Source organism: Ambystoma mexicanum, chromosome 6q (assembly GCF_040938575.1).
Source record: "Ambystoma mexicanum isolate Mex_15411 chromosome 6q, UKY_AmexF1_1, whole genome shotgun sequence".
Lineage (NCBI taxonomy): Eukaryota > Metazoa > Chordata > Amphibia > Caudata > Ambystomatidae > Ambystoma > Ambystoma mexicanum.
In genome coordinates this window covers 1,309,642,977-1,309,662,696 of record NC_090937.1, presented here as the reverse complement: position 1 = coordinate 1,309,662,696, position 19,720 = coordinate 1,309,642,977, and the positions used below count along the sequence as shown (strand labels likewise).

The window sequence follows — 19,720 nt, the reverse complement described above, 5'->3', positions numbered from 1 at the left end:
CTCTCCTCTCTCTATTGTTGGTTTCACTCTATTGATCTGTGTGACATTGTTACAGTATTGTTGATGCACTTTAATGAGATCTAATACAAAGGGTGGTACCACTTTAGAATTGTATATATTTGCCATTGTTGATTTTCCTAAGTACAAAGGGAGTTATTATGATAAGTGTACATAACCTTGAATATTGATTATATAAAGACTGTGTTCTAACCAATACAGTGTGCGGACATTCCTTTGTGGGGGCTTGGGGACTACACTGTACTTAAGAACCAGCCTGCATCACCTCCTGAGAAGCTAGGCCTTGATTGCTCGTCCATTGCTACCGTAATAGAGAATCTTGGCTGGGGTCTTCTGTGCCTCTCTTCTACCATATAGAGAGCAGAAGTACAGACACCCCCTACCGGTCTTCTTTCACAACCACTAGTTCATTTAATTTTTAAAGTGTGTACAATTAGTTCAAATGGTCAGGAAAAGCGTCCTGGAGGGATTTTTTTGTCCGAGGAAAATATAGAACCAGCTGGGCTCAGAGGATCAAACACCACCCAAGTCTCAACCCCTGCGAGGCACACAGGCAGCGCCCATGACTCAGAAAGCAACACTGCATCCAACTCGCCAACACGTATCTTTTGATCAGCAGCGCCTTCCTAATGCAAGATGGGTCATTTCCAACTGCAAGGCCTCGCATAGCACCTCCCACCTTGCACATCTGGGACAGCTAAATAGAGCAACACATCAAAGCATCCTTTCAAAGAGTTGTTCATATTAATCACGACTACTCTACTCTATTTCCATGCACAGTCATATGGGGAGTGACCAAATATGGCAATTTCTATTTTCAAATCCTCGTCCAGCTGTACAGATAGCTATAGTTCAATACTTACAAATGATCTTGCCTGTTTTTAAAGACTGTTAATATTGCGATCAGATTTCTTTTGTGTTCGTTGTGCAATGGCTTTTTATGTATTCTTAATTGAGGTGTTAATTTAAATTTTTCTTTTTTAAATGAAGTATCTTTTTACTAGTTTTTTAGGATTTATGTATCCACATTGTAATTTTGTACAAACACGATTGTAACATGAATGAGATTCGAGAAGACATTTGAAAAGCTGTATTCAACTAAACAAATAAAAAATAAATTATCACGACTACTAGGTTAACATGCAAAAAAAGTGTGCTCTTATGTGGCATGTCAAAGGTTCTTTGCAGGTTGCTATAAGGATTTATATGTTGTCATGTGGCTTTCCTGTGCAATTTGTGTATTTTGCAAGCAAACTCTATAAGGTAACAGTATTGCAGGCTTGGACATTCAAAACTGAAATAGGTGCACCATATAAAGCTTGGATGGTATCATAAGTGTGCAGTAAAGTGCCTAAATTGCAGAGTGGTTTAATACCCCTGATTCAGTGTTTCACCAAAGTGTGTGATCCTGGGCAAATAATGTAAGCTCACTCTGACTTAACTACACAAACTAAAATGGGGCGTCCCCTGCTGGGGTCAAGGTGTTTCCCGGTGTGCCGCGCCTCCTGTGGTGGTGTTCCCCGACTCGGGTGGGCCCGCGGTGACGGTCCTGGAACAGGTAAGCGCTGCCCCGTACATCCTCACATTGCCCCACAGAAGAATGAGGGAATGTCTTTCATATGTCCTATTATGCTGTGTTTTTGCATCTTTTATGCACACCGTCTGCCATGTTCACGCTTTCTAGGAGCTTCAAGATCTGCAAGAGATAGGGTAGGGGGCTAATAGACTAGCAGGGGGGCGAGAGCATGATGGGTTTGTTACATCATGGATGTGTGCAGATCTGAATAGATAGGGCTTTCAGTTCATTGTAAGATGTAGATGTGTTGTGATCTGTCTGTACCAGGGGTTAATGTGTGCTCCATGTTGCTATGGTATTGGTTTGTGTGTTATACGTGAGCCTGTTAAAGAGCTGCTAAAGAGCTGCTTAAAAGGAGTGTGGGGGGTTAACTCTGGGTGTATCTGGGGTGGGTTCGTTTGCTGTTTAGGAAACCTGAGAGCAGACATGTGCCTTTGTATGGTGTATGTTCCATTGTGTAACCTGTGTTTTAGGGTTGGAGGTAGAATGATTTTTTAAGTGGTTATTAATACCACATCTTTCTCCAATTAATGCTGAATTTGACTGCATGGACACACCAATGCAAGAGTGCACTTTAAGCAGCAACAGCACACAGAACATTGAAATGAATCCAGTTGTTTTTGCCAGAGGTTCAACAGGGAGCCAAACACCAAAAGAGAGCGACTCACCAGACCAGCCAAAGAGCAGAAGAGTGATAGTCCAGAGCACTTCGGTCCTGTTTAAACAAGAAGTGTCTTATTTAAACAAACTCAACAGTGGTATCTTGCATGTAGGCATATCGTAGGCATTCACGCGAAATGCTGAGAAAATCACACCAATTTCCAGCTATTGCCATCTTTTGGCCAGGCAATACTGTTATGGCAGTGCCTGGCAAATGTCTATGCCAGGCCTACAGAAATGCCAACAGGGTTGCTTTTGCCAATGCTTTCATTGATTTGAAGAGACTGCAGCCAGGTGTTTACTGGCAACTACAAAGTGTATTGACTTTAACGTAGCAGCATGCCTTAAGTTTTGCATTTCTGTTTTACTCACTTACCAGTGTGTATACATCAAAGTATTTATTAAGAGAAAATAATACAGTAATAATTTAAAATGAACATTAACGTGTCACCTGTCATAGCTGCATTAACTTCCTGTACAGTGTATTTCGGGAAATGACACTTTTATCTAATGACACTGTTTACAGCCCCATGCAGTTCAAATGTCATGGCAACCAAAGACTGTTTAGGCTAATTTTGTGACTGTGTGTTTTAGTGTAACTGATCAACAGATTACACTAATAGACATGCTCTAAAGAGTTGTTTATTTATTTATTTATTCGTATTTTTAAAGCGCACGCTCAGCCCGTGGGCATCGTGGCGCTGTTACATATAAGCATTTGGCTGGTTACAGAAGGAAGATTGTTAAGTTTACAGGCATTTTGATTTGCGGCATCATGTTTTAGATAAAATACGTTTACAAGGCATTTAGATTAACAGTATCATGTTTTAGTTGCATACATAAGACATCAGGGAATATGTGTTGTTCATGTCGGATGGGGGGGTGGATATGTGTCAAACAGTATCTTGCTTAACTTGCAATCACAGTTGGATCACTGGTATATATTCATGAATACAGTGTGTTGATAGTTGTCAGTGACAAATCTAGTGACATTTGCTTTCTATTATTCCAAGAAATGTCAAATCCAGCCACAAATAAACAAGAGCTAATGTAGTTTGAAAACCAAAAGCCAAGCCCCGCCTGGCCCTGTCATGCCCCTCCAGTGGCGTAACACAAGCTCTGGGGGCCCCCTGCAAGCCATGCTGAGGGCCCCCCCGCAACTCTGCAACAAATCACGAGTCGCACCATACTTTGGGCCACCTTAGATTACCACGCTTGCGCAATACACAAAAACGTGTTGCTTAAGGAGTATGCCACACACTGTACTAGGAGAAAGATATAAATATGTGTTTTAATGCAATATACAGCACACTTTCTGAGAAAATTTTACTAAAAAGCCACAGTGTTTGCTATTGTTGTGTAGGGTAACAGCAATCCAAAACATGTAAGTCACCAACAGTGCACATGAACATTAATGCTTTGCTATTACAAATGCCATGGCACAATGAAAACATGTCCAACTGGCTGCACAATGTAGACCAGTGTAGACACATAATAACATTACAGTAAAGCATGCCAGGCCACATTAAGACATACCTAGACTGGTTGCACCAAAATATCAGTCGAAGCAATAAGACTCATCAAGAAGAGAGCACACATTCAAGCCTGAGTCTCTGCAGCCTCTAACAACACAGCCAAACTCTTATCTGCAAGGAACTGGCCAATTCTGTTACGGTTTCTACCTCTCCTGTTCCCTCAACAGGCCCTCTGTACGGCTTTGGCCTCTCGCTTCTCCGCTAAAACTCAGGACATCCTGTCCACTATCTCCTCTTCCTCTCCCTCTTCCTCTCTCGGCCCCCTTTGGCCATCTCTTCCTCTCCTCCTCCTTTCTCCTCTTTCTCTCTAACACCTGACAAGGTTTCTAGACAAGTCCCATCTATGGAAGTGTTGTTGAAACAGGTGCTCGCCTGCTCCTCCAGAACCATTCAGGACCACATTGAGACCCTTGATCCAGCCTTTGCCGATTTCTGTAATCATTCTTTGGCCACTGGAACTTTCCCCTCTCCCAAATTCTTAGAAAAGCTGGCCAACTTCCAGCTTACTCTCCACACTGAATTTGTTGGTTGTCTCCATGACCATCAGTCTGGCTTAGCAGCTGCCAGAGGCATGGAAACTGCTCTCCAGCATTACTTCTGTCCTCGTCATCCTGGAACTTTCCTCTGCTTTCGACTTGGTCAACCACACCATCCTGATCAATTGACTCTGTGAGAACCTGGGCATCATGGATGAGGCCCTGGAGTGGCTGACCTCCTTCCTCTTGGATAGCCCATCCCAGGTCCAACTTTGTCCCTTACACTCCGCCACCTCTCTTTACATGTGGCGTTCTTCAGGGCTCTATCCTCTCACCCTGGTTTTTCAACCTCTACCTGGCCCCTTTGACCCACCTGATCTCTACATTCTCCTCTAACTTACAGTTTTATGCCGATGACACTCAGCTTTCCTTCAAGCTCCCCTCAGCCTACTCTCCTCTCTCGCTCATTCCTGGTGTCATCTTCAACTCCACTCTCTCTTTCTCTCCTCACATCTCGGACTTCGCCAAGAGGTCCCACTACCAGCTGCACCTCCTCAAAGGGACTCTTCCATTTCTCACTTCCCCCCAGAAGCTCACTGTCTCCAGAGCTCTTGTTCTCTCTCTAGTCTGGACTACTGCAACAGCCACTTTCTCAATCTGCCTTCCTCTACTCTCCACCCTCTGCAACTAATCCAGAACAGGACTGCGAGACTTATCCTTGGCCTCAAGCCCAAGGACTGTGTCTCTCCAGCCATGAAATCTCTCCACTGTCCCTCGGTTGCTGCAAGGATCAAGTTCAAGACCCTTTTCATTGTCCACAAGGCTTTCTGGGGCTGGGATCCGCACTACATCAACGCTATCTTCCAAAATACCTTCCTTCTAGAGCCCTAAGGGTTATATGCTTCTCCAGGCAGAGAGTGGGGGGTAGATCCTTCTCCCGTGCAGATGCCTCCCTCTGAAATGGCCTCCCTGACCCTGCCAAACTTGAGCCGGACCTCCTGAGGTTCCGGAAGCAGCTAAAAAAGTTCCTCTTCTCGTATGCTTTCTCTCTCTCCCTCCCCTGATGAACTACCTGACCTACCTGTCCGCTGTACCAACTGGTTGCTTGGCTACCCTCTGTCTCACTGAGTGCAGGCTCTTTCTTGATCAATCACCCTTGCACTGCCTCCAGGCCTGTCACGCAGTTAGGGGCTGTAACTGTAACCCTACAGTCCCTTGTTCTCCTTGCACTACCCAGAGCGGTGCTGCCCTGGCGGCACTTACTCAGAGCATTGCTGCCCTGTTTTCCCCTCCCCTCTCCCTTGCACTTCCCCCCTCCCTTTCCCCTTGCACTTCTCGTTCTCGCACTTGCACGATCTGAATGACACAAGGCTTAGTAAGATAATTTGTCTTGTCCTCCCTCAGTTTTCCTTCTCTTGTCTTGTTGTGCCTAAAAACACTTCTATACAGGTGCGTTATATATGACTTATCATATCATAACATATCATTTTATCACAGATGCCCAGAAAAATATACAGTGCCGCAGTAAGAAACGGCTAGACTGGCAGAACCCAAATGCCTGTCTAGCCAGGTAATTACACTTAGCAGGACTGCTTTATCAGAAATGCCCAAACTGAGTCATACCAAACTGAGGAATGACTAGACTGGCTGCACCAAAATGCCTCTCTTGCGACTAATACCACATATCATGCCTGCTTAGCATGGACATGGACGACCATTATGATTTATTGCACAACCCCAACCCCCCCACACATCCCTGCTCCCTCCCATCCCCTACCCCAACCTCTAAAATCAGCTCATTGGCCCAGAATTACCTCAGTCTCTCTTCCTTGTCCCAGTGCTTACGTATGAGGCTCCTTGCCTCACTGGTAAGTACTGGAGGAAGAGTGGGACTAGGAGTAATGAAGATTACAGGTAGCTAAGTCAGGCATTACCTTCATGTACCTCTACCTTATCCCAGTACTTGTGTATGAGTCATAGTGCCTCATACACAAGTACTGGCTCATACACAAGTACTGGGATGAGGAAGAATAGGGATAGGTGTAAAGAAGATTACCAATAATTAATCAAGGCATTAAACACAAGTAGTGGTGCAACACCATTGAGCTGACTGGGATGCAGCAATCCCCCCCCCGCCCCCACTGAAATTGTGGGCTATGTTAACTTGACCTGGCTGACCTACAGAGCAGTTGCCGGCCAGAAAAGGACACAGATGTTAAACTGCACCTGGGTTTTGCCGTTAACAAGGGCCCGGCCCAGCAATTAGTAATGTACAGCATTTCATTGTATGTACCTGCATTCAAATGCCACATTTTTTAAGTAATTGAAATTGTGATGTGGGTTTAGTACTTGCATTGCATGGGAGTGATTGGAAGGTTAGAGCGGAAACAGGAGACCAGTCGTTCTCACAGCAGCCCATAAGTGGGTGCTTTCAGACATAAAGGAGAGAGATAACTGCTTGTAACATTGAAGCTGCACTAGAATAGTCTCATTAAAATGCGTAAAGAAGTTAGATGCCCCCACACAAATAAGTTTGCTCCTCCCCACCACACATGACGTTAGCACTTCTCCCAACATTTGAAAAGTTAGCCCCCCTGAAATGTAGGTTTTGTTGCGCCCCTGAACACAAGCACACACACCATTCATCATATTTACACACGCACAACCTGCCATCCATATATTTAAGAATGCACTCTTTCACCATACAGGCACACCCAGGCAGCCACCCATACATTTAAGTGTGCACCCTTTCACCATACAGGCACATCCAGGCAGCCACCCATACATTTAAGTGTGTATCCTTTCACCGTACACGCACACCCAGCCACCCATACATTTGTGTGCACCCTTTCACCATACCCTCACACAGTCACATATACATTTTTAAGTGTGGACACTTTCACCATTCAGGCACACCCAAGCAGCCACCCATACATTTAATTGTGCATTCTTTCACCGTACATGCACACATGCATACTCAGCCACCCATACATTTGTGTGCACTCTTTCACCATACACTTACACACGGACACACCATGGGTTGAGGGAAGCCATAATACTTCAAAAATACATTGGGCCTCATTAGGACCCTGGCGGTGACGGTATGAATGGTGCCGGTAAGGCACCGGCACCGTTCATACCGTACCACCGCATTACGAGTTCTGTTCACGGTTCCCGACAGCCCGCCAGCCCGCCAATTCTTACCTGGCGGGCGGTGCGGCACCCACAAGCATAACTCATAATTGCACCGGCACCGTTATCAACGGTGCTGGCGCAACCATGCTCAGATCGGGAGCCTGGCAATACGGCCACCCGGGAATGGGCAATTATCGGCCCATTCATCTCATAATGGGCCGGTATTGCCCAATCGCGAGAGGCGGTGCCATAGCAAGCATGGAGGTAGCCGTGCCTGCCATACAGGCACGGCTACCGCCATGCTCGTAATGAAGCCCATTGTTTCTTTTTGAAGTCACTCTGAAAGAAATTATTTTCCGTTAAGGACTGAACCATAACGGAAATAATTTCTTTAGAAATGCAGAGTGAATTCAAAAAGAAAATGTAATTCCAAGTAGGGGCCCCTTCAAGAACATGTGGTCGCGGGGCCCCCCGCACTGCAGGGAGTGCGGGGGCCCCTGTGCACCAGTGCCTCCCCCTGCCTTTTCCCTACTACTCCCCCAACCGCTATCGCCATCCCACTCTCGCCTTTTTGTATGCAGCCAGAGTACTGCTGGTTCCTTTTTTCCACTTCCACCACTGGACCAGCCCGCCAGTGTGAAGACCACTGACCTAAAGGAATACATGAAACCTTCATGTACTGTTGCAAGTGTGATTTTGTCAGCTGGGAGGTGGGAGTTCCACTCAATGGCAGGGAGCGTCAAAGTCTGAGAGAGCTCCTAGGCTGGCCTGGCGCCTCCGCAGAATGATCGGTAATGGCAAACAGCCCAGGGAGCTCCAATATCTGATAATTACACAACAACATCAGAAGAAGAAAGTAAAAGAAGTAACAATGACGCTGACTGGTCTTTTGCCATTTTCTACAAAATGTTCACTCTGATAAGGATAACTATGCAAACACACACTGAAATGAGCTAAAGCCATTGTCACTGGCAACAGAGTGCGCGCCTTGTCACTAATTCTTAAACATTGTTCCAGGAGTCGCGTGCTCAAAAGGGTGCAGCACCAGGGCCATCATGCCTTACAATGGAGAGCCATACACATGGCTTTCCCACTCCCCCCATCAAGGGGAAGATCTGTGCTATGGAGGGAGTTGTTTCCAGCCACCCGCAAGAAAAATTAAATGCGAAAAATACAAGTAGTAGAATCATTAGAGACACCATAGTCAATTAACCTGCTACACCTGAAAAGGAAATCAAGACACGCCTGAAAAAGTAAAGAAACACAGCCTCCCGGAAGATTGATGGAGTCATGAAAACGTGCGTTTGGAGGAGAAGCTAATGCAGGTACACTTGACTGGCAACAGAGTGCGCGTCTTGTCACTAATTCTTAAACAATGTTTTAACACAGCCAAATCTTGAAAAAGGTGTCGATCTCCGAAGAACAAGTTGCTTACCTGTAGAAGTCATACTGTTCCACCACAGGGTAATACTCTCGAATGTATGCCTCGCTCTGTGTGACAAAATGGCTTGCGTTGGATAAAATGTGCTGGACCGGGCTCACTTTGGAAAAGTTGGAGATGTTTCCACCAATGGAGTCCAAGACATTTTTGATATCTGTAAAAAGGAAGTGGCCGACAGATTTAGACAGCGGATGAAGTAGGCGGCTGATGACGCATGTGGGATCTGGACAGATGAATCAAACATTTAGGGTGCCGATGACACAAAATGGCGACAGAGAGACACTGCAAATACAACACACACAGCACAGTGAACTGGTCACTCTCCGCACAGCAAGGAAGGAGGTTTGACACATACTGGCCAGAATGATAATGAACACGTGCTGATAAAAAGTCAGACATTCCTGGTCCCATAGATGGTTTTCATAGATCTGATGAGAATTGTCATCATGCCTCAGCTTTCCTTCAGGGCTAGGAATGTGTGCTATTCTGTCTGGACCTGCCTGACACTGCTCAAGTCGGGACATACTTTTTAAGTAGCTGGAAGGGCATTTTGAAGCTTCCCTGCATCCCGACTGTCGATCACCAAATGAAACACCACGGGCCATAGGATCGAAAGATTGCCCTCCATTTAGAACATTTGCTGCTGATAGAAAAGGGAATGGAGCAAACAGGATTTGCCCCAATCCATACTTTCTGAAACATGTTTTAGCAGGGCAAACATGAAGCACGCTTTCTTTTTTACTGTTTGCTGCATAACATAAAAAGAAAAGTAGTAAACACATGAGTTCTCCCGTATTCAGAAAACGTAATAGAAAAAAACGCCCAAATCCCCTCACACCACCAATCCACCCCCGCCCCCAGCCCCAAATCGGACGTTTTTAGATAATCTGGATGGGGACAATTCCTGTTTCCTCCATTCCCTAACAGACAAGTAACAAAAAGTATTTGCTACATTTTTAGCACTGGTTAAAATGTTAGATAATATGGCCTCGGGTTTATTTCTGGGATATGTTGTTCTGAAGGCTTCATTTTTAGAGTGATTTAAATAAATATATAATCCGCCATGTATTACATATGCACAAGTGTAATGAACACTGTGCAAAGCAAGACACTCTAATCACCTGACACGAATAGAGATGCTACATTTCCGGGGGGGAAGAGGGGGGGAGGGGTGCACTGGCACATTTTAAATGATGAAAACAAAAACATCTACAGTTCAAGAAATGTGACTTTTCTGGCATCTGAGGCAAATGAAAGACACAGTATGTCACAGACATGTTCTACATACTGCGTGCACCTTTGCCAAACTTACAGGGAAGAGCTGCTTAGAAATGCAAGCGAGGTCCACAAACAGGGATAAAAACATAGAAGAGATTAGTAGTCAACAAAGGGTACGCCAGGTGCCCTAACCTGGCGATGACAGTCCAGCATTATTTTCTCAATTAGAAAGAAAAAACATGCATGCATGCATTGTTAAAATGGTGTTATGTGATATTTCGAATAACACTTTTCATTAATTATCTTTCTCTTAAAACTGAGAAGGAAACAGTAAGCCTCATTACAAGTTTGGCGGTAAATCCACCGGGATAACACCAAACGGAATTACCGTTACCGCCACTTGTTCTGGCGAATTTAGCTCTGGATTACACGTGGTGGTAGCCTGTAGATTTTGGTGGAATTACAGCTGGAGGTAAATTCTGATGGTTTTGCTCCTTTTTGGCGGGAAAATCCTCACAGTCAAACCTGCAGTACGGCAGTGCGGTAAAATGGCAGTAAATGAATTACCACCACATTACTGCCGATGTTTTACCGCACCGCCGTACTTGTAATGAGCCTCTGTGTCCACACAACACTTAACATTTAATATCTCAATTCAAGAAAAGAACAGGCTGATTTTACTTGTCAGGGAAACTCAAATTATAGAAAAATAAACCGAATAATGAAGTCCCAGATACAGGCTTTTAATTCAGCTTGGATCAAGTGCTAACCAGTTACCTCATAGTGCTGAAATGCAACGGAATTGCCCACGAATATAACGTCTCTTATTATGATTTGTTTGTTTGTTTGTTTGTTTATTTATTTCTAATGCGCTCCAGACCCGTGGGTAGAAGGGCGCAGCAGGTAGGATAATGCGAAACGTACAAAGTTACAAAATATACAGGGTATAGAGCTTACAAGTTACATTCAAAAGGTTCTAATCCATGCGGGATTCTCCGTTTTTGGCATCTCACAACTGACATTGTTGCAACAGCCTTATCAGTGAACTGCACTCAAAATCTATCTCCTTGCACTGAAATGTTGATGGGTTCCAACACAAACCCCATTCTAACAGTGGTTTATGTTTCTTATCGCAGGTGATCAATTAAAGCTCTTGACGATCGAACATAAGGGTTTCCATGGAAAAGATCTCGTCTGTTTTAAGTACAAGTTGACCCTTGTAAACTATGTTAGACTCATATCAAAGGAAAACATGAGTTAGCATTGCCAACAATTTTGCATTTTAGTATCTTTTGTAAGTTTTAATGTTTGAGAAAGTGAAAATTGTGGGAAGGTGACCTTATTTTGTTTGGTAACATTTGGTATTTCTGGGGTGATATGTGATTTGGATGTAATGTTCTATTTTCAACCCTCTATTTCTTGCTGTGGTCGGGTGCATCAGAAATCAATTTACAACAGTTCTTAAAAGGCACAACTGCTGCTTCAGGTAAGTAATGACTTTCTTTTGGAGCATACATCTGTCATAGATTGATATGCTCGGCACAGATTTTAAAACAGTACTGGTCCTCCTGCATGGGACAAGGAAGTGATACAAAATGCTAGCAAACAGATTTCTATGAACTCTCTGCCCCTTAGCTTCAATGAATTAATGGATGGATGAATCATGAGTGAATGAATCAATGTATTAACTCTTGCTTCAACGGAGGCCTTTGTGCAAATGATTGCTGCAGGCATAAAAGGCTGTCCCAGTGGGATTAAAACAAGAGTCCCCCATGAGGATGTTGGCGCTTGGTACATGTTTCTGAGCAGGAGAGAGTAGGGAGCTAACAATGGGAGAGGGGGAGGGCAGGCAATTAGGCATTAAAGGCATGGTCTAGTAAAAAATGTTATGGTCCCTACGGGTCGGCCATGTTTTTTTAAGCCTAAGTGGCTCGATTTTAGAAAACTTTCCTACGGACCTTACCCGAGTTTTCGTCCATTAAACGCACGCGAAAACAAGCACCAGGGAGCCGCCATTTTCTGATAATCCTATCTTTTCCCCCATCGCCCTGGCTGACCTGCTTTTGCGGCACTAAATCAATTCCCCCGCCCCTGAGCCTGTCATCAGCAGACTCGTACCGCCCATTTCCCAACGCCAAAGCACGTCTCGTGTCAACATTCGCTGCGCTTCAGCTAATGACGTGTCGCCATGGAAATGGCAGGACGCCTCTTTCCTCAATAAGTATAAAAAGACCGTTTCACAACACACAGCAGCAGATTTTCGATTCCATTCCTCTCTCTGTGTTACTTTGAGTATTCTGTGACTGGTTTCAGTGCTCTGGTCAGCTACCTTCTCCGCTTGTAGCCCATGTGAACACCTGTACCATCTCGGTAAATTATTTTACTTTGTTTACCACACAATGGCTACAATAATGCCCTACATGTACGAGCTCGAGTATACCGAGGAGGAACTACTGGAAAGCATGCGAAAACGATGGGGATTCGGACGTCAGTTGGCAGGACGAATCAACAGATGAAGAGCCTGGGCCTAGTCGAATGGACGGCGTCTCCACCTGGTGCACATGCAATCGGTGCGAGCTAATGCCAACTAAGGACGAAAACTGCTGCTGCCGAGAAAACTCGGGATGCCTGGCATGCATTTCGGAAGGCGAGCCACGACCGCAATGCATCACCGAGCTACCAGACTTCAGGGCAGCCTGCCTCACACGGCCGTGTTGAGAATAATGATGGTGCTTATGCACGAACTTCGCGCAACTGTTCGTCCTCGTAATCCGAGTAACGAGTAAGTATACTCTGCTTGTCATACCACTCCTATTTCATGTTCTTCTACTATATCCAAAATTACATCTACATATCATTGTAACGCATGTAAGTCGTTCAATAGAGTGCATTGTCTAGATAGCATTTGTCCGTGCAGAATGCCATTAGTTACAAGAATTGTCATTGACAACAAACGTTTATTAAACTTATCTTGGTCATTTAAAAACAGTTTGTTTCATTCCTTTTCACAGGTGGTACAGGCTGGTGGCCTATTGTTCCTTTACATGGTGGCTACACGGGAGGCTTGGACACCGCGTTCGAAGAGTGATACCCGCCTGTGCCGTTCGTGCCAATAGAGAAACGTTCCGGAGTGACAGCAGTCAGTACAGGGGATTTTCTCTCGCTGTGCTGCAACCTGACCTGTATAATCTTTAAAGTCTTGCATTTTTGTGTCATGAAAATAAGATACAAAATAAAACACCACATATATTTTAACAACGGTTGTTTCGATTTTTTAAATGAATCAAGTGTGTCTCCATTCAAGGATGGACGTCAGACATGTGTGCTCCGAATGGGTGAAGGTCTGGTCGCTGTGAAGCAGGGTGGTCACTATCAATCTAAGCTAACATAACATATTCTCGATAATGCATGCACTAAATAACACTTGTTCAAAGTCTTTCAGTGGGTTATGTCTCTATAAAAGTCACACATATGTCTATACTAACAATTACCATTGGATTATACAGGCCTTAGGGTCTTGACCACTATAATACACCGGTTGAAGTGTGGGTCTGTGCTAACAAGAATCTCCGGTATGTGGCATTTGTTATTGATAAGCAACGATATACTGATATAAAGGCGGTTCGCGCCAGTGGATGCGCGCTGGCATGGGGGGCTGTCAGAGGTGCGAAAGGCCAAGGTGCCAAACTACATGTACACTTCAAAAAGTATCCCACGCCAAGGGGCCATCGTTCACATGGCCTCCTCAGACCCCGTGTCTCCAGCCAGGCCTCCCCTTGAAGCAGGCCGCCCCCCTGCAATCCACATAAGTGTGTCTCCATTCAGCAGTCTTCCTGTGCCTTATCTGCACGCCCCAGGCCCATCCATCCCACCCCCCTCTATCAAAGGCGGTTCACGCCGGTGTATGTGCGCTGTTATGGGGGGCTGTCAGGGGCGCGAAAGGCCAAGGTGCCAAACTACATGTGCACTTCAAAAGGTGTCCCACGCCAAGGGGCCATCGGTCACATGGCCTCCTCTGACCCCGTGTCTCCAGCCAGCCCTCCCCTTGAAGCAGGCCGCCCCCCTGCAATCCACATAAGTGTGTCTCCATTCAGCAGTCTTCATGTGCCTTATCTGCACGCCCCAGGCCCATCCATCCCACCCCCCTCTATCAAAGGCGGTTCGCGCCGGTGGGTGCGCGCTGGCATGGGGGGCTGTCAGGGGCGCGAAAGGCCAAGGTGCCAAACTACATGTGCACTTCAAAAGGTGTCCCACGCCAAGGGGACATCGGTCACATGGCCTCCGCAGACCCCGTGTCTCCAGCCAGGCCTCCCCTTGAAGCAGGCCGCCCCCTCCAATCCACATAAGTGTGTCTCCATTCAGCAGTCTTCCTGTGCCTTATGTGCACGCCCCAGGCCCCTCCATCCCACCCCCCTCTATCAAAGGCGGTTCGCGCCAGTGGATGCGCGCTGGCATGGGGGGCTGTCAGGGGCGCGAAAGGCCAAGGTGCCAAACTACATGTACACTTCAAAAGGTGTCCCACGACAAGGGGCCATCGGTCACATGGCCTCCTCAGACCCCGTGTCTCCAGCCAGGCCTCCCCTTGAAGCAGGCCGCCCCCCTAAGACCACGACATACATACGTCATTCATTCACAAACACACCCCTGTTTCTAATACTTTATAAACCACTTGATATGTCTCATGAGAACATCTTTGTGCTTTGCAAGTCAATTCCTGAACGTGTTACCTGGCAACCACTGAGATCTATGCTAATCTGCTCGTCGTCGTGCTATCTGTGAACTTCTGTGACCGCTTAGAGCAAACCCATCAGTGTGCTACCTGTGGCCACCCACCTATTCTCCTGCAACTTACTGCTCTGCTTGCTGAATCCAACTGTTTGTTGGTCAAGGTAAGGCCATGTATCCTAGTCATATTTCGCAGATTTTTAAATTTCTATCTATTTGCGAGTTGAGTACACAATAGTGCTAGGTTCATTGGTCTCATTGCTATTGACTTGAGTTTCCATTGCTATGCTATCAATAGATCTATTTATTTTCATCTTTGTCTATTGTCATCGAATTGCATCCTTCGGGGGTCCAGTCTATAATGTAAGCATGTTTCCTTCTTGTGCAATACAGAACATCCAAGGGATGAGTCACATGTTCAGTTTTTAGTCACATCATTTATACATTTCTGCAACTTATGCAAATACTAAGCCGCACATAATGAACTGTTATAGTTCCTGCGACCAAAACAAACCTTGCATTGATCATTGTATGATTCATTTACTTTTGTATCAAATCTTTATTCTTGAAGATTGTATAATAATGTCGATATTTACTTTTCAGATTTATCAACAATGCCTGCCTGTTCGATTAGCGGTTGCCCTTCGAAGACCCATGCTAAATCTGAAGGCACTACAATGCATGTATTCCCGAAAACTGTTGATCGAATAAGAGAATGGGTCAGACATTGCGGATATCCACTGGATGAGCCGGAAAGTAGAGTCCAACAAGTCTTACAGGACAAGAGGGGTGATTGATACCGCATCTGCAGCCGGCACTTTTCCTTGGACATGTACACAACATCTTGGGTAACAAAGAAGAATAAACGGCGAACGACACGGAAATTGCTCGAAAACGCTATTCCCACTCTATTCGTCCACATTCCGCCACCGGTGAGTCAAGTGTCCGGATTTAGCTTTAGGCCTTCCGGTAGTGTGTAGGTATCTGAACGGATTAATTGATATTGTAGGTGTTCTATCCCTTGTAATAATTTCGATATTGATATGAGTATATAGTTTTTTGAATAATGACATTTACCAATATATTCTTTTTCGATTTCATAACCTACAAACGCAATGTATATATATGGGAACAGGGAACTGTGCTGTATTGAGCATTTTACAAGTATTCTGTCGCCTTACATGGCTATTTTTAATATTGGCATTTCATTATCAATCATTAATTTACCTTTACAACTTCTTGACTATCCCTTGAATCTGAAGCAAGAACATTCTACATCCTTGACGTGGTCGCAGTTATCAACCACTTCTAGCGCGTATCAGGTAATCTTACTAGGCTAATCCGCTACAGACCTGTTTTATGCATGTCAAGTAATATTTTTATTTTATCGTGTAATCATTTTACCGAATGTTTGGTTAGTGCTTTCCAATTGATATACACCTTAGTTATCGTCCACTGGTGTTTGTTTTCAGTTATAATGAGTGTTATCCATACTAATGCAAGTACTGTCTTTCAGGGAGATGCTGAAGCGACCGCCACATCTACAACATTTCTAGATGTTCAACAGATGGAGGTATGGATACTGACAGCTCCATCGAGCGTCATCATCAGAGCTGGAATTCTTGTCGTTTGATTGTTCTACACAATGTTTCATTCGTGGTTAGCCGTTGATATGTACCTGTGCTGTCGACCCCAGGTGTGTGTTATGTTTTCACTATTGTAATCCTCACTAATGCAAGTACTATGTTTCAGGCAGTTGATGGAGCGTCAACCCCTGCACTTGATGCAGAGCCTGACATTCAAGTAATTCCAGGGGAAGTGGAAGCGGGACCATGCGTATACGAATCGGCGCAACAGCTTTCGGAAGTGCGCACTACATTTGCAACATCCATAGATATTCTTCAGCAGCACGAGGTATGGATAATGACAGCTCCATCATGCGTGATCATATAACGTGATTCCATTTGCTATACTTTATTCCCTATTAACGCAAGTGCTGTGTTTCAGGGAGACGACGAAGCTTCCACTACAATCACAACATCCAATTTAGATGATGCAGATGTAAATAAATCGGAGAAATAAGTCGATGAAATGTGATCATATTTAGATTTTCCTTGATTCTTTTGGACAATGCATCATTTGCGGTTATCTCTTTATATGTACCTGTGCGTTCGACCCCAAGTGTGTGTTATGTTTCCAATATTGAAAACCATACTAATCCAAGTACTGTGTTTCAGGGAGACGACGGAGCTTCGACCACAATCACAACATCTCATTTAGATGATGCAGATGTAAAGGAATTGTTGAAATAAGTCGATGAAATGTGATCATATTTGGATTTAGCTTGATTCTTTTGGACAATGCATTATTTGTGGTTATCTATTTTTATGTACCTGTGCCGTCGACCCCAAGTGTGTGTTGTGTTTCCAATATTGAAAAGCATACTAATGCAAGTACTGTGTTTCAGGGAGATGCGGATGCCTCCTCTCCAATACAACCATTCCTGGCAGTCCATGCAGAGCCAGAGGTATGGATACTGACAGTTCCATCGAAATAGATCATCACTGGTCGAATACTTGTCGTTTGATTGTTGCACATAATGTTTAAAGCGTGTTTGGCTATTGAGATGTACCTGTGTGTTCGTCCTCACGTGTGTTTTATGCTAACAATATTTTGATACATAGTAATGAAAGTACTTTGTTTCAGGGAGACGATGGAGCCTCATTCCGTGCTGTCTATGCGGATACAGAAAATATAGTCGTTGCAGCGCAAGAGGAAGGGAGGACATGCGGAAACGAATCGGAGCTACAGCGTGCAGATGTTGAAGGTCGAGTCAAAAAAGTTGCAAAGAAAAAAAAACAAAAAAAGGTTAGTTACAAACAGTTCATAACTTTAAAAAAATGTTTGTGCTGGGGACTATTTTATGTTTTTTTCCAGTCAATTCTACTACACTCCATCTTGCGTTTAAACTGAACATCCCTTTTCCAATCTCTCCTCCAGTTACCCATGGGTGTCAGAACTATACACACACAAACAGTGAAGCGAATGAGAGATGTGGCTTGCCAGACCGTGTACACTATGGAGGAACTATTAATTGAGGCGAGGCGTGTTCAGGCTCGAGATGCTCATGTCCAATGGCCAGAACATGAATTAACTGTGTTTGGAGACTAGAGCAAAGTTGCATTGGACCATAGCTACAGTGCGACCGCACCACCACAAGAAGATGTTATTGAATGTATTGAAGATAGCTCTGAAGTAGTTGCAGATCAATTTACACAATCTACACCCGCCAAAAATTTGCCACCAAAAAACCTGTCGACATTGTTGTGTTCTCCCATCAATGTTGAAGTAATAGATGTCGAAATGACAGAGAATGAACCAGCCGCAGCATCCATAGACGCATCAGAACTTGATATCAGCGATATTACTTTCCAATGTGTTGAAATCTCCACAATGTCACAGGCCGAAACAACGTTGACGCAGGATGACAGTCTAATGAAAGAGAGCAAATACATTGTATTCGACAGTTGTTTGATGGAAATTATAAGTATGCTGAAATGTGTGCATTCCATTAGAGGGAAAGTATGTGGGAAGCCATTGATTAATGTGACTCGTCAAATAAAAGGCAGTAACGTCAAAATAAATGCCGCCTGTAGATTAAATCATAGGTTCTCATGGTCTGCACAACCGATGCTGGGGAAACTGCCAGCAGGCAATCTACAGTGTGCGGCTGCATCACTTTTTAGTGGCTCCAGTTTTAGAAAGTTAGAGGCTTTCTTTCAGTTTGTGGGACTCCATTTCATTTCTAAAGCGCTGTACTACATATACCAATGTGATTATCTGTTTCCGGCCATTAGTGATGCTTGGAAAATTGAACAATTGTCTCTAGCAAGTACATTCGAAGGCAAACGATTCAGGCTAGCCAGCGATGGACAGTGCGACAGCCCTGGATTTTCTGCCAAGTACTGCACCTACCACTTTCAGGACATGGATAGTAAGAAAATTGTGAGTTGGGTGGTCGTGCAGGTAACACAATGTACATCGTCAGTGGCCATGGAGAAACTAGGATTTATAAAATCAGTGTAATATCTACAATCAAGGGGAATGAACATCGACCTCATAGCAACGGATTCACACGTTTCAATTGCCAAGACAATGAGAGAGCAGTTCCCACATATTAAACATCAATTTGACGTATGGCATCTTGTAAATCAATCAATAAGAAAATCTCGGCTGCAGGGAAAAAAAAGGTTTTGAAAGTATTTTGCAGTGGTCACATTCTATCACCAACCATCTTTGGTGGAGCTCAAAAACTTGTGAGGGGTCAGTGTAAATACTACTTGAAAAATGGCAGTCACTGATGCACCACTGTACCAACATTCACCGCTGGACAGCAAATGAACATTTCCACCAATGTGAACATGGCCCTTTGTCCCCAGAGGAGGCACAGAAGAAGAAGTGGTTGATTCCATATTCACCGACACACAAAGCTATTGAGAAGATTGTTTTCGACAAAACTCTATCAAGAGATTTGAGAGGACTGACAGAATTCTGTCACACAGGAGATTTTGGAGGTGTTCCACAATATGTGCCTAAAGTACAGGCCAAAGCGCTTGCATTTTAGCCTTCGGGGCATGAAACATTGCACTCTACTAGCGGTCTTGGCCCATAACAGCAATGTGGGACGTGAACAATCTAGAACTAGGGGTAAAGTAAGGATGCCTCGCTACAATAAGGTGTTTTCAAAACGAAGTAAGCAATGGGTGATCAAACCAGTCTATGATGAAATGCAGTTCGACTTTGTGAAAGGCCTTATTGTTGCTGTGTTAGAGAAGCACAGATATGGAATTTTGGACGTTTCTGTGCAGAGCAGTGATCCATTGCCACCGAACATTGCGACTGTGCCATGGATACAGATAAAAGAAAATAAATGGCT

General features: G+C 44.5%; 1 protein-coding gene across 12 annotated transcripts in view; it reads right to left on the bottom strand.

Moving 5' to 3' along the window:
• PROM1 (prominin 1) overlaps positions 1 to 19,720 on the bottom strand; it is a 922,577-nt gene that overhangs the window by 266,020 nt on the left and 636,837 nt on the right. For all 12 annotated transcript variants that reach the window (XM_069631918.1, XM_069631917.1, XM_069631924.1 and 9 more), the window contains one exon: positions 8,836 to 8,995. In XM_069631918.1, coding sequence (XP_069488019.1) covers positions 8,836 to 8,995 — 160 coding nt within the window. The remainder of the gene's footprint in view (positions 1 to 8,835; positions 8,996 to 19,720) is intronic.